The sequence below is a fragment of the Hirsutella rhossiliensis genome, assembly GCF_020360975.1.
Source record: "Hirsutella rhossiliensis strain HR02 chromosome Unknown scaffold00002, whole genome shotgun sequence".
NCBI classification, from domain to species: Eukaryota; Fungi; Ascomycota; class Sordariomycetes; order Hypocreales; family Ophiocordycipitaceae; genus Hirsutella; species Hirsutella rhossiliensis.
The window spans coordinates 5,361,076-5,375,728 of NW_025408668.1; the positions used below are offsets into that span (position 1 = coordinate 5,361,076).

The 14,653-nt window shown below is 50.8% G+C and overlaps 2 protein-coding genes across 2 annotated transcripts; both read right to left on the reverse strand.

The window, feature by feature from the left end:
• Window positions 1-973: 973 nt before the first annotated feature.
• On the reverse strand, window positions 974-4,442 carry HRG_02203 (reverse transcriptase (RNA-dependent DNA polymerase) domain-containing protein; the record flags this gene model as incomplete). Its single annotated transcript, XM_044860674.1, has 7 exons — window positions 974-1,304; window positions 1,610-2,247; window positions 2,419-2,637; window positions 2,704-2,729; window positions 2,807-3,683; window positions 3,773-4,332; window positions 4,385-4,442. 7 exons carry the CDS (start codon window positions 4,440-4,442, stop codon window positions 974-976), a joined length of 2,709 nt encoding a protein of 902 aa, XP_044724307.1.
• A 5,746-nt stretch (window positions 4,443-10,188) lies between these two features.
• On the reverse strand, window positions 10,189-11,724 carry HRG_02204 (DDE superfamily endonuclease domain-containing protein; the record flags this gene model as incomplete). The annotated part of the gene is made up of 6 exons (XM_044860675.1): window positions 10,189-10,217; window positions 10,279-10,351; window positions 10,429-10,964; window positions 11,182-11,269; window positions 11,315-11,517; window positions 11,655-11,724. 6 exons carry the CDS (start codon window positions 11,722-11,724, stop codon window positions 10,189-10,191), a joined length of 999 nt encoding a protein of 332 aa, XP_044724308.1.
• Between the last annotated feature and the right edge of the window lie 2,929 nt (window positions 11,725-14,653).

A 14,653-nucleotide genomic window follows, 5' to 3' on the forward strand; every position in this document is an offset into this window, starting at 1 on the left:
GCTGCGGGTAGCTGATAGCCTAAATCTAAAGAATTAGGGGGGTTGCCTATGCCTCCTTAACTATATAGGAAATCCTATCTGTTTACTAGATAAGGCCCTATTAGTCCTATAGGTAGCTTGCTAGCCCTATAAAAGATATAGCTATTAACCTAGGAGTTATATTAGGATAAGAAAGGGCCTATAATACGCGTTAGTAATACCTCTACTAGGGGTGCCCTTATTTTATATAGTATAGCGGTATTTTACTAGCTTAATACTTTCCTTTATTTACATAAATTTTTTTTTAAATTAATATATACCTTTATATCTTTTTTATAAGAACTAAAAGCTTAAATAGTATTTTTATAACTTTTAGCTATTATATATAAGATATAAATAGGACCTACCTAGAAGTAGGTAGATCCGGCACTATCTCCTATACTAGATAGAGGCGTTAGACCTATCTATATATAAGGTAGATCTAATGCCTAGATAATTATAAAAGGATAGCCTTTTACTCTTACTACTTAGATAGGATATCTTACGACCGTCTAGAGTTACGGGAGGGCTTTAGCTAGATATAGCGAACATTACTATATATTTATCGCTAGTTACGATAGGTCTAACTAACACCTAGCATCCCTAATAAAGTACTTTTTTCCCTTGATTTATAAGACTTTATTTTTCTTACTATATATCTCTTAAGTTTTTATTTTATTTTATAGCCTATTATTTAGTTATAGTAAAAACTAATAGTCTATAATAGATAAGAGAATTATTAATTGCCTCGTTATTTGCTTTCTAGCGTAAATAAATATGCTATTTTTATATATCACGGCCCTCTAATTTCTTACGGCTTCTCCTCTGTAATGTCTCGGATAGCTGTCTTTTATCTAAGACGTCTATTTATGCGCGAAAGCCTTACAGCAGTAGCCCACCACGGCAAAAGGTCTTGTCGCAGCCCATAGTTAGGACATGCAGTGGAATTCTTGGTCTAAGTACTGGACGCACGTGCCAATAGTTCCCCATCTATCTCGTTAATCGAATCGTCTGTCTCGTCATTCGAGTCGTCTGTAAAATTCGGCTTGAGGAGGGCGGCAAAACCCTCTAGAAGCTCGTCATTATCCAAGAACGAGAGCCCATCCAGGTCTTCTTCGTCTTCGTCTCGCTTGTGAGCCTCAGCATCTTCGTCTAACTTGGAGAGATCTTCCGCGGCTTGGTCAAGGAGGCTGAGGGTACGATCCAAGTCTATCTCCTCCTGGTTATCCGTGGACCTCTTGGATAAGGCCAAAACATCATCAAACAGCTGCTTCTTCTCCTCCTCTCTGTAACGGTCTCAACTGAGTGTGTTGACAACTAGCTGAGCGACTGCGACGAGTATCCTAAAGCTAAGGAGAAAAGAAGAAGAAAAGAAAAGAAAGGAAAGCTCTCGAAGATGGCACGAGCTTATAAGCGGAGCTCCGGTGGGTCTTGTCGAGAGCGGAGCCGAGACCCTCACGGGCTCAGCCCGTTACAATAACCCCCCCCCTTCCCCTCCCCCCGTTTCGATCGTTTCGATTGGGGTGGTTTCGATCCAACTTTCCCATGAACTTCTTCATACCTAGCCAGTGCTATTGTGTCTGCGACGTACTTGACTGGCTCCCACGTCGGACCTATCCATCCGACCCATTTCACCAACACTTTCCACTCTCTCCCGACTTTCTTCCTGTCCAGAATCTCTTCCACTTCCCACAGCTCGCCATCGTCCGTCAAAATGGCCGGTGGGCGGTAGTCATCCGACGTCTGTGACGGTAGCGGATCGTCCGCTGCTAAGCGTAAGAGCGACACGTGGAACACGTTGTGTATTCCCGGAGGCGTGTCCAGCCTGCACGCGTGTGACCCAATGGTCTCCAGGACGGTGTACTTGGCCGACAGCCAATCGAGCTTCTTGGATGGCCGATTGGATCGGATGTTGCGAAGTCGCAGCCATACCTTGTCTCCAGGCTTGAACTGGTCTGACGGCTGTCTTCGCGAATTGGCGTTCTTCTCTTGCTGCTCTTGCGCTGACGCAATTGCCGCCTGGGCCCATTCCGTTGCCTCTCGAAATCGTTGCACAATGCTTTCAGCCCTGGTCACTGGGGACCTTCCGTCCGTCCGTAACTTCTCCTTGACTTGTATCGGGTCAACATGATACCCATGCGTGATAAAGAACGGGCTCAGGCCTGTCGACGTCGAGTTGTGATTGTTGATGGCCATCATGGCCGCTGGCAACAGCTCTTCCCAGTTATCCTGAGCATAAGCAGCAAAGATCCTCAGATATCTCTCGACTTCCTGATTCGCCCTTTCTGTTGCACCGTCAGTCTCGGGATGCCACGCCGTAGACAATCTTTGCTTCACGCGTAGCAGCTCGCAGAGCCTCTGCCATAGTCTACTGGTGAATTGCGTGCCACGGTCAGTGACGATCGCGCGCGGCACGCCATGGTGTTGCACCACGTTCCGTAGCAATGCTCTGGCCGTCGTCTCGGCCGTGATGTCCTTCAATGACTCAAGAACGACACTTTTGGACAGTCTGTCCGTCACGACCATAAGGTTGGTCGAACCGTTCGACTTGGTTGGTGGCAGGTCTGTCACAAAGTCAATTGACAGCTCCGACCAGATCCTGTCTGGAATAGGTAGCGGCTTCAATAAACCGCGACGCTTCTCTCGCCAAATGTTGCTTCGGCCACACACATCACAATTTCTCACAAATTGACGCACGTCTGAATCGAGGCCTGGCCAATAAAACTTGCGGCTCAACAAGGACTTCAGCATGTCCCGTCCGGGGTGTCCTGCAAGCGTTGAGTCATGCGTCTCCTGCATAAGCCGCGTGCGCAGGGTTCGTGGTTCGGCACCCAAATTCGCTCTCGCCAGCAGAGCCGCTGTCCATCGTCAATCGAGCATTCCGAGAGCATCACGGGCAGTCCCCAATGCGACGGCAGACGCCTCTCGCCTTGCTGTACGGCCTTTCGGATGAGCCAATAACGATTGTGCTTGACACCTTCGTCCCATAACTTCTGCAGTTCCGGGTCCGAGAAAGGGTTTTCGATTGAGTCGTCTTGGTCAGTTGTTGCGTCATCGGGTTGATCCGTGTCGCCCTTGGTGACATAACCGCTCTTGACTTTTGTCACCAGGCCACCCTTGTTACGTTGCAGCAGCTGAACACGTCGTCCTTGCAACCGATCATCTTCGGCGCTGTGCGGCATGTCCTGTTCTCGTCGAGACAGCGTGTCCGGTACGACGGCTTCTTTGCCCGGTCGATGCTTGATGGTGAAGCTGTACCGCGATAGCGTCTCAGCCCATCGCGCCTGACGTTCACTCAGTTGCTGCTTCTTGGTGAAGTAACGGAGGTTGAGATGATCCGTCAAAACGGTAAAGGACTTCACACTCCTCAATTCGGCGTCCCAATGCTCAAGGCAGCGAATGATCGCCAGCAGCTCTTTATCGTGGATTGGGTAGTTGCACTCCGCCGGTGCGTTTTTCTTTGAGAAGAAGGCCACAGGCCGCATGATGCCGTCATCGCCCTTTTGCGAGAGCGCCCCTCCTGTGACATAACCGGATGAATCCGTCTCCACAATCGTCTCTCTATCCGGATCCCATTGCGCAAGGACCGGCGCACTGGTCAGAAGAGCCTTCAACTCCTCGAAGGCCTTGTCGCACTCCTTCGACCACGCAAACACCGCATCCTTCTTTGTTAACGCCGTTAGAGGCGCGGCGATGTTGGAGAATCTGGGAATGAATTGCCGGTAATAGTTGGCAAACCCAGAAAGCTTCTGACGCCTTTGACAGAACGGGGTCGCTGCCACTGCTGAATTGCCTGCACCTTCTCCGGGTCCACGCGGATACCTTTCCCGGCTTCGACGATGAAGCCCAGGTACTTGACACTCTTTGCCTCAAAGTCACACTTGTCGATATCAATCTGCAGGCCTGCATCTCGCAGTCGAGCAAGGACCTGCCTGACTTTGTTGCGATGATCTGCGAGCGAACCGCTCGAGTAGATCAAGATGTCGTCAATGTAAGCGGAACAGAACTCGTCGAGGAAATCTCGCAACGTGTGGTTTATGTAACGCTGAAACGTTGCGGGAGCACCCGTCAACCCGAATGGCGTGACAAGCCATTCGTAGAGTCCGTAACGTGTTCTGAATGCTGTCTTCCACTCGTCTCCCTCCTCGACGCGAATCTTGTGAAATGCTGCGATAACGTCAAGTTTGGTGAGCCACTTGGCCTTGGACAGCGACCGCAAAGTTTCCTCGATCAACGGCAAGGAGATCGGTCTTTCTTGGTGATCGCATTCAATCCTCGATAGTCCACGCAAAGCGCAGACCACCACCGGGCTTCCTCACGAACAAAACTGGTGCTGACGCTGGAGAACTACTTGCTCGAATGAAACCCTTGTCGAGTAGCTCAGTGAGAGTCTTTCGCAGAACAATGAGCTCTTCTCGTGACATGCCGTACAATGGTCCCCACGGCGGTTCTTTTTCCTTTTCATCAGGACCCCTCTCTAACTGAATCTTGTGATCACACCCCCGACGACGCGGGGGGGGGTGGTCCGCTTGGTCGCGGGCGAAGACGGATAGGGACTCGTGGGAGTGACGGGGCAGCTTCTCTCGGGTCTGACTTCTTCCTCGGAGTCAATGCCTTCTCAATGTCTTTCAGGCTTGCGGCGAAGATCCGCACTCCATCGTCTCGATGCTTGAACTTTCTTGCTCGGCGAACCATTCCGGCGAACACGAACGCCGCCTGTCCTCGTATGTTGCACCGTTCCTCCTCCTTCGGGTCTCGGCCTTTCACCCAATGGTCGTGCGTCCCGATATGCAAGAGGTTCTGCGATAATCGCAAGGTGACATCCTCCTGGTTCAACCACTTCTTGCCCAGAATCACAGGATCGGTCTGGTCTCGCACAACGTAGAAAAAGCTCTTTCTTCTGGTACCCGTCGATATCGAAGTCGAAGTAGGTCACGGCACAGATGGCCTCGGGTGAGAATGTGTTGACCTGCTCCAACGCTCGAGGTTTAATCGGAATACGCGGCAGGTGAAGCTTGCGGGCAAGGCGCTCACTGATGGTCCCATAACACAGGCAACCACAGTCAACGAAGGCCGTGGTGAAATACTCTCGATTGATACCGAAATTTACGTAGAGGCCTTCACAGTCCATCTCGTCCTTCTGAGTTGCCCATTCCGCCTCAGCCTTTGCGCGCTCCTGACGGCGATTTTCGTCAGGAGCTACTCGTTTTCCGAATGGTCATCGGAGGTATCCCCGCTAGAACTCTCCGCGGGCTCTTGGTGCTTTGCTCTCGAGCTTCTTGTCTTCTCTTCGACACGGACCTTGACTCTCTGCTGCCGCCGCTCCTTCCCGGACACTTGGCCGCAAGATGGCCAAGCTTCCCGCACTCGTAACATTTGCGCTCCTCCAACGGAACAAATTGCTTTTCCTCCGGGGCCCTCCTGCCGTTTATCAACCGATTTGCTTTCACGGGTTCCCAATCCATCTGATCATCGGACGGGGGGGACGACGTGGTTGGCGATCCGGGTGACGGGGCTTTGTCGGGACTCGAGCGGTTCGGATAAACGACCATACTCCTTTCTTGACCTCTGCTCGCGGCCTTGTTGTCGTTGGTGGAAATTGAGGCTATCTAGGCGCGAGCCAATCGTCAAGAGTAGCTCGGCGTAGCTGTTGAAATCCTTCGGAGACTGACGGCACTGACGAGACTCGACTTGAGCCTATTATTAATTGCTCCTTCCAAGTAATTGATTTGCACCACGTCGGCCCACTCGCCACCGCCACTATCGGCAAGCTCTTTCTCGAACTTTGGGAAGAAACTGGCGAAACTCTCATCAGGCTTCTGCTTCAACGATCGAAGTCGATCCAGTGCTCGTGCCTTTGCGTTCGGGTCCCCGTACCGACGGTTCAAGTAGTCGAGAAACAGATCTGGGGAGCGAGCACCATCGATACCGCCCTGTTCGTAATAAGCAGCGGCCATGTTCTGGGCTGTTCCCGCCAACCGGGAGTACACATAGGCGAAGAGTGCTTCTTTATTGTCGAATGCCTGTCGGTCCACAGCCAATTTCGCTTTCATCTCTAAGAACCAGGGACGGAAGTTTTCCTGGTTCCATCGAATTTCGGCGGATCAGGCAAGGTTGGTTTTACCCTCTTTGATGGGATTCTTTCGGATGTCTCGATCGATTGAGGCGTGTTGTCGGACATCGGTTCGATAGGAGCGACTGGTTCATTTGCCGGAGTCGGAGTTGAGACGGCTGTTTGGAGGATTCGGATCTGCGATCGCATCTCTTCGCGTTCGGCCTCTTGGCTTGCACACACACTTTCTAGTTTGTCCATCACTGCAGCCAGGGCTTGCATCATCGATTGAGGCTCAAAAGAACCTTGCTGGGAATCGATTGCCTCCATGACTGAAGATTTTCTCCTCGTCTCTCAGGACTGAGGGCGACTTGATCACACAGCAAGTCTGATACGGAAGGGATATCTCGACAACGGTCGAACGCTATCAACGCCTCGAAGGCTCCTTCCTACACGGCTGGACGTTCTGCACAGGGCTTCTAGTCCAGCTGCTGCCGTCCACACTGGGAGCCAAGCAGCAATCACGTACTTCTCGCTCAACCGCACGCCGTACGGAGAGCAGATTGACGCTCCACGTCCTTTGCTCGGGAGATGAGAGCTACGCGACGCGAGCCAAGCTGGCTTTGGCGCCGTACACACACGCACTTTCGTCGCGGGCGTTCCACACAGGATTGCCCAAGCTACTGCCACTCCGCGTACCCACAAAGGGAACTGAACAGCGCTGCCAATTGATTGTGATCAAAGGCTTTAACGATGAAAGCGGAGCTTTAGGATAATGTAACGGTCTCAACTGAGTGTGTTGACAACTAGCTGAGCGACTGCGACGAGTATCCTAAAGCTAAGGAGAAAAGAAGAAGAAAAGAAAAGAAAGGAAAGCTCTCGAAGATGGCACGAGCTTATAAGCGGAGCTCCGGTGGGTCTTGTCGAGAGCGGAGCCGAGACCCTCACGGGCTCAGCCCGTTACACTCTCGCTTTGTAGTTCCAGCTAGTAGAAACCCTCCCAACTTTTTGTTGCTCGATTTCTTCCCGCCTTTGCCGTTGCTGTTGCCGTTGCCTTTTTGGGGGTTGGTCTTCGTTGGGATGGGGGGTTTCTTTCCGTTACTCTTTCCCGTGGGCTTCGACGAGTCGGTCTGTAGTCCCCCACATAGGTTTCTCCCACCTCCACCAACCAGACTCAACAGCACCGGCTTGACTTTCTTGCAAACAACGGTTTTCATGGCTTTCCCGATGTTGTCACCTTCTTTCAACCCCTCACTGATCTTACCGAGCACAGTTTTTAGCTCGTCTTCGCTTAGTTTCCCCCTTTTAGGCACCTTAACCAACTGGGTCAGCTTGACAAGTTCCAGTAGGCTCTTCTGTTCCTCTTCGGAGGGACCTTCCGGCTTCGGTTGGTCTAGGAGACCATTCAGATTTAGACCCATCGTGAACTTTCCTAGCAGCGTCTGAATAGTTTCGACGGCCGTTGCAACATGCTCGATCGTCTTAGTCCTTCCACAGAGCTTTTTCGTTCTTGTAATAAGTTTTTGGGCCTTTTTAATCAACTTCATCACCTTGAATGCTGTTCGTCCGACCTTAAGTATTCGGATAGCAGGGGCAGCCGGCGTGGGCACCCAGGCGAGGATTTCGAGGCCGATTTCAAAGGTTACTCCTAACCATCCCCACACCCCTACCTCCTTATCGTTTGTAAGCTTGTCGTATAGATCTTTGAAAGGCGCTGCAGGCGACAGCTCCCATAATGCATCCTTAATTGCGACCAGTATGTCATCGGCTTCCTGATCGATGTTTTGCATGCCTGTGTTCTGGTCGTCGCCCTCATCCGCGTCTTGATAACCGCGCACTTTTGATCTGATTTTGTTGATAACCATAAAGTTATCAAGCATACCGCCGACAAAGTTGTCTACTTGTAGCTTCATGCCGTCGTATACCTGTTTTATAACATTCTGCCCTTGTTGCAAAACAAGCAGGGCACGAGCCTCTGCATCTTCTTTTTTTTCCACTTTATCCCGCCAGTATGAATCGGGCGCCTCCGTAGTTAGTCGCTGTTTGTCCTCGAGAAACCCAAGAGCACCTGAAACTTGGATTCCAAGTTTAGCACTGCTTAGGTGAAAAGGATCGATATGCTCTTTATATGTGTCCGCATTGCTTATTTTGCCAAGAAGATTTTCGAGTTGCGCTTTATCTTCGTTAATGGCCTTTTCATACTTGGCAAATAAGGTCGCGTAGCCAATCATAATGGCACCCGTCCTGTCGGTCAATACTTTGCCAAATGTGTCCCACCCCTGGTTGAACGTCTGAACACCTTGTTGGGCCGCGTCGTTAGATAATCTTGCCAGCTCTTTCATCGCGTCACTTGCTTTACTCGCTGCTTTTTCGGCCTCCTCATGTACTTCTTTAAGTTTCTCAGGCGTGTCGGCCGACTCAGCCTGTTCTGTCCAGGTCTTGACATCTTTTTGTGCTTCGGTGATTGTTTGTATTAGCTTCCCGTCTTCTCCGGTAGCTTCATCCCGTCGAGAGTGGCGTCCTTGGCTGATATTTGGTGCTGATAAGTACGATCTAAAGCCGCCCGCAAATGGTACCGGGTCGGCGAGACTATGGCCTTGGGAAACGCCAACTAGGCGGAATAGAAGAAGCAGTAAAAGAGGTAGAGGAGAAAGAGCTCGGGTTCGAAATTTCATGGCTAATAATGCCTAGCCAGTGCGACAATGGGCAGTGGAAAAGACTGTTAGATAACCTAATATCGAGTAGCCTCAGAAACTAATAAAAAGAGTGTGTAGCAGGCGTCTGGCACTATATGTTGATATATGGCTTTGGGTTGACTCTCACTAAACGCACGGGATTTGGACGCATTCATATATATAGGAAAGAGGCCTCTATCGCCCTCACCCAAAAGTCCTGCGTATATGAAAATTCTAGAGCTAAATGTGGGTTGACCCGATTTCGTCAACACGACGTATTTATTCTCTCATAGTGCATAAAGCACAGCCCATACGTGGGCGCCCGTCTGAGTATGTATGTGATCAGGCCGACTCCTCCCTCCATGTCAATTGACAGAGCCCACTAATAGAAGAGTCAAGCTGACCAAGCGAAATATGATAGCTGACGACGGACACTCTGAGTATGAAAAAGATATCGTACCCAGCTAATTGTGTATCGATTCTACTAGGAACCCTGGCGTCCTCGGTTCAGGGATGTCGACAGGGGCCACTAATAATATGACCCAAGGGGTCAGCAGAGTCAGTGCTTTGGAATAACTTACTAGTAGGACATCGAGGGGGTTTATATGGTATAGATACCTCTTGATGTCCTAGACAACTAGGGGTAAATAAGGTCCCTATACACAAGTCATGCTCATCGCATCCCACTGCAAAGGGTGTAAGTTAACGCCTTGGCTGACTGCTCTGCCGAATGGACGGACCAAAAGCGGGGGGCTATAAGGGATTTCCCGGTGATCTGCCGGATCGGATGATTCGCCGGATTTTGCTTCCCTTGCATTCCGGTGAAGATTTGAGTGAAACTCCACGAAAATGATATGAAACAATCTCAAATTAAAGCAGAAGCAAGAAAGATGCCTAGCAATGCCATTCAATCTACTTCGCAGTCATCAAGCCACCGTGGTCGTCTCCTGTAGCGTCCCGATCGCGCAAGTCCCCGAATTGCGACTACCATCTCCCGATCGCTCTCGACAGCCAATAATGGCTTTTTGGGACGTGAGGAAATGGCCAAGACCGGCTTTGGATCTTTACGTAACTTAATGCTTAGCGACTTTGAGTATTCCGGAGCTGTCGTCGGTTCTGGTGGAGCCGGAATGGCGACGACAATCTCGTCTCGAACACCCGGACTCTTCTCGCGAGTTTGTGGAGCCACAAAGGGTCCGGATCCCATTTCTGACACTGCTTCCCGGTTTTTACGCTTGAGCTCTTTTCGTATTTGCCTGTTTTTCTCCCGCTCTTGTTGTCTGGCTTCCTTTACCTGACGTCTTTGCTCAGTTTCTGCCTCTCGCTGCCTTCTCTTCTCCAGAGCAAGGGCTTTGAGGTTTGCCGCCTTTTGCTGTCGCTCAAACTTTTGTCGTTCTTTCTCCAAGGCCTCTTCTTGCTTCTGAGTCTCCATGGCTGCTTTCTTCAAGCGCGCTTGGGCCACTTTTGCAGGGCTAAATACCTGCGCCGAGTTAGGATCTACACGATCGAAAAGGTAATCCTTCAGAGCTTTACCGCGCATTCTGCGCTGCTTTTCGTGAAAGATAGTCTCGCGAAGTCCCTGATTCTCATATCGAAGCAATTCGTTCTGAGATTGGAGACTTTCGAGAGTACTTTTGAGCTTCCGACTGTCTCGGCTAGCATTTTCGAGGATCCATCGACTACCTTGTCGACAAGTCGGCGCAAATCCCGAGCAGTAGGCTGCTGAAGGGCGAGCGAGTCAACGGAGCCGTCGCCAGACTCAGACTCATCTTCTATTTTCTCCGTGATCTGCGACAACACGACTTCAGGGTCAAATGGGAGGAGTCCGGTCCGTTTCCACCCACTTGCGATGTTCTCCGCCGAGAATGATGACCCGAATGCGTTCCAAAATAAGGACCAGAACTCGCGTTTCGATAGCCTAATGAGTCCCTGCGTCTTTGCAGTCCACTGGATGAGCTGGTTGGTGTATGCGGTCGAAAGAGGGCCAAAAAGGGACACATCAAGGGGCTGCAGCCTGTGCGTGGAATGCGGCGGAAACACGGCAACGATTATCCGATGCTGGTCACACCACTCCAGGAAGTCCATATTGACATGACTAGAGTGTCCGTCGGTGATCAGGAGGCGGTAATCTCGGCCGTTTCGCGCCTTTTCTTTCGTGAACCGGTCGAAAACACCAATGAGCCATTCCTTTCCAAGTTCATGGTTCGTCCAACCCGTTTCTGAGGTTGTGAAAACGCCGCTTGGTGCTCCGGATCAAACTCCGTGAGCCAGGAGTCCTGAACTTGCCCTGGCTTGCCTTGGTAGATGAGAAACGGGGTAGCGCGGTCAGGTCTTGACAGACACATGCCAGAACGTGATCCATGATCTGTTGCCATCCTGGGCAGCACCGATCAATTTTCCTTGCTTTAGCATGAACAGAGAATACTCTCTTGGTACGATTGATGACGCCGAGGAGAAAACTCTTTTCGTCCACATTATACGTGTTGCAAGGCAGGATGTTGTATTTCTCGATTTTCTCGCCAATCTTGTACGATCAGCAATGAAGGGGTGGACTTAGGCACCTACTTACGAGCTCATAGTAGGCTCTGTACCTAGAAGCATTGTCTGCTCTCTTTCTTGCGATATCGAAACCGTCGAACCAAGTGCAACCGAGCTCATCGCTGTTGCGTCGGACGAAGCTATACGGCCAGTCCTTTCCGACCTCAATTTTGGCGATATCCTGGGCGAAACTTTGATCATCGGCAGCGTAGGTGGAATCCCACGTGATGAAAGCTTGCGAATATACGCAACAAGGTCCCTTTCCTGCTGTTTCGAGAGACGTGACTTATACAAACTGTCGGCATCCTCTCTTGACCTCTGTTTGCCTTGGTGTCGCCGTCGCAGGGTAGTCTCGTCGCAATTGAACTGACGCGCAGTCTTGGCATAGTTAACAGTGCCACACGACTTCAGAAAGTCAAGCGCTTCATCAATTGGGGCCATGGTGGTGGAGTAATTCAGGATTGAAGTGGAGACGCGAACTGGCGGTGAATCCGGCGAATCGTCCGATCCGGCAGATCACCGGGAAATCCCTTAGCGCGTGCTCCTAAAAGGTTAAGGGCAGCTACATGGCAAGGTAGAGAGTACTACAGATTAAAGACCACATTCGCGAGTATAAACCTGCGACGGTTCAAGAGCACGAGCAAGGTCAAATGCGACTTGGACAAAGTGATCGTTCCCAAGGAGAGAAAGAGATTCTCAAGGATAGCTCGGACTCAAAGCTATTTACACAATGATCATAAAGTAAGACTATTCGCAAAGAATGAGAGTCACGTGGTCGTTCCCTCACTCAACTCTCGGTTCCCAGTAAATTAGAACAGCCTATTCTCTACTTAGGCCTGAGGCGCTGAAATATCAGTTGCTGATCTGGCATAGAGCATGCTGTCGTGTCGGATTCATCGAAGGAGCTGACCTTGGGCCCCCCATATAACATGACCCGTGACTCCCGAATTGGGAAATTGACTGACAAAACTCAGTTAAATGGATCTGTGGGGGGACAGGGTATCTAAGGGACCACAGGTCCTTATCTACACCCACTTTTTGAAGTCGGCACCAGAAGCGTGTTCCCCACAGCCACATCCCAATAGCTAGGCCCATGGGGTTAGCATAAAGAAGGACCTCATGCATGCGGCGCGGGACGCATGAAAGTGACCATGGTATTCCTACAATCCCTCAAGTAGTGTTACGAATAGCTACGCCGAGTGTCAGTGAAAAGATACATACTCCACTAGAGCCAAAACCATTTCCCACTTATATATGGTTTACGCTACGGCATGGCAGCTCCAGCTAGTTCTAGTATTCTGAAACATTACTGGACTCGAGCCGACTTTCGTAGACCTTAATGCATGTCGTTGTTACGCTTCGGGAAGAGGCCAATTTTCCCCCGCAGACTGACAGCCAGTGACTAGGGCAATATAAGTTGGGACATGCCGTCTGGCTTTACTACCTTCCATGACAATTGTCAACCCTTTCCAAATCCCCCGCGTTTAGTAATAAATCTACATATAGTGCCAGACACCTATACTATACATCATTCTATCTGCTACTTTACTCTCTCTTTATTCATTTCTAAGGCTACTCGGCATCAGGTTATCTGCTACAAACGTTGCTTGCCAACTCCTTATTGCCAAAATGAAGATCCTAAAGACGCTCCTCGCTGTTCCTTTAGGACTGGCCGTCGCCTGGCCTTCAGAGCTCCCTGAAAACCCTGCGATCTTTCCACGACAAGGTCTAGACAAGCCGAACCTTGGACTTGTCAGGGACCTCATCCTGGATGGCACTAAGAGACAGTTTGGTGGGGAGGGGCTTAGGGTACCAGGCATGATGGGAAGTGGGCCAACTTTGAACCTTCGTAGGAGCCCAAGCCCAGGTCGGAGGCCGAACTCTCTTGCTGTACCAGGAGAGGGGGGAAGGTCTAGGAGCCCGAGCCCAGGTCGGAAGAGCCCAAGCCCAGGGACGGCTGCCGCCCACGTTCCGGGGTCGCCTCTTGGACCGAAGAAGAAGCCTGGCCTTAGTTTTCCTTCAGGGTCGGCATGCAAGCGCTAGACGGATGACGCTTGCACCAGACTTCTCAACAAGCAGTCAGTTATCAAGCAGTGACTTATACGAATTGTTTGCATCAATTACCACACTGGCCGTGACAACCAGCCCGTATCCTGAAAGTACGTCTACCCGCGGAGAGACGGGCGTGTTATGGCGTTGCGACGGCTCGACCAGCGTCGGCGTGCCCGTTCCAAGTTTCCCATGGCGCCCCCTCTATGATCCCTATCTCGTCATAACCAGGGTCTTGCGCTTTTTGCATATTTACCCGCCGTTGCTCCTCGTCAACCCTACGCCACAGCCGCTCTTTATGGCAATGACTGATGGGGCCGAACCACATTGCCATGGGGGCCGTGTTATGGGTGCCGTGTGGCTGAGGATTTCTATGTCTGGCGTTAGACCCATCCATCCGACTGCACGCCGCCATCCTTCCAGCTACACTTCGGTCACTTGTCATAACCAAGATTCGTATAATTAATAGAGTATTACTATTTAGACTCATATTATATTTCTATATGCACTTACGCCCCATTTCTACGATACATACCCACGCCAACCCAGACCAGACATGATTGCTGATGTCCCAGAATATCATACATCACCAGAGGTGATGCTACTCCACTCGGTTGCTCGCCCGGAAGACCTTGGAGACGCAGAGGCAGAACTTGTCGGACAGTTCAGTATACCGCTCCGCCGGTTCTTTCCACGACTACGCGGGCTTTGCAGGTAAGCTGCTCCAGGTCCCATTCAGAGAGCTTTCCTAGCTGTCCTTCAGCGGTGGTGTACCAAATGGCTGGGATTGTTAAAACGTTGCCGTTACAGCGACCAGCAGCAGAAGACAAGGCCCGAGAATTCCTCCAAAATACGGGCGCTCTTGATGCCCATTCCGCTGGTGCGAGAATTCCCGGAGGCCCATGCCTACGGGCTCCTCAGATGAGCGATGCCGACACCACCCACATGATATCAAGTCTCACATGTATGGTAGATGACGACAGGCATTGAGCATGTGAGAGCGAGACCGTGGTGCCCACGCGCTTCGACTCTTCAAGGAACCAATAGTCGTCTGTTGAAGGTTGCAAATGTTGTACGAAAGTTGAGATGACGAGATCACGAAGCTATTCGGATATACGGAAGTGTCTATTGTCAGAAGTTCAGAACTCCGCGCTGCGACATGTGAAAGGCGACGCGCGCACTTGGAGTTATGTACCTATGCGTTGTACCCCGTAATCCGTACTTCAAGATTGTTTAGCCCGTAATTATCCTCCTAACGGGGCCGGCGCACATGGTATCGATAACCAAGCGGATACAACCTCACCCCGAGGGTACGCCTAGC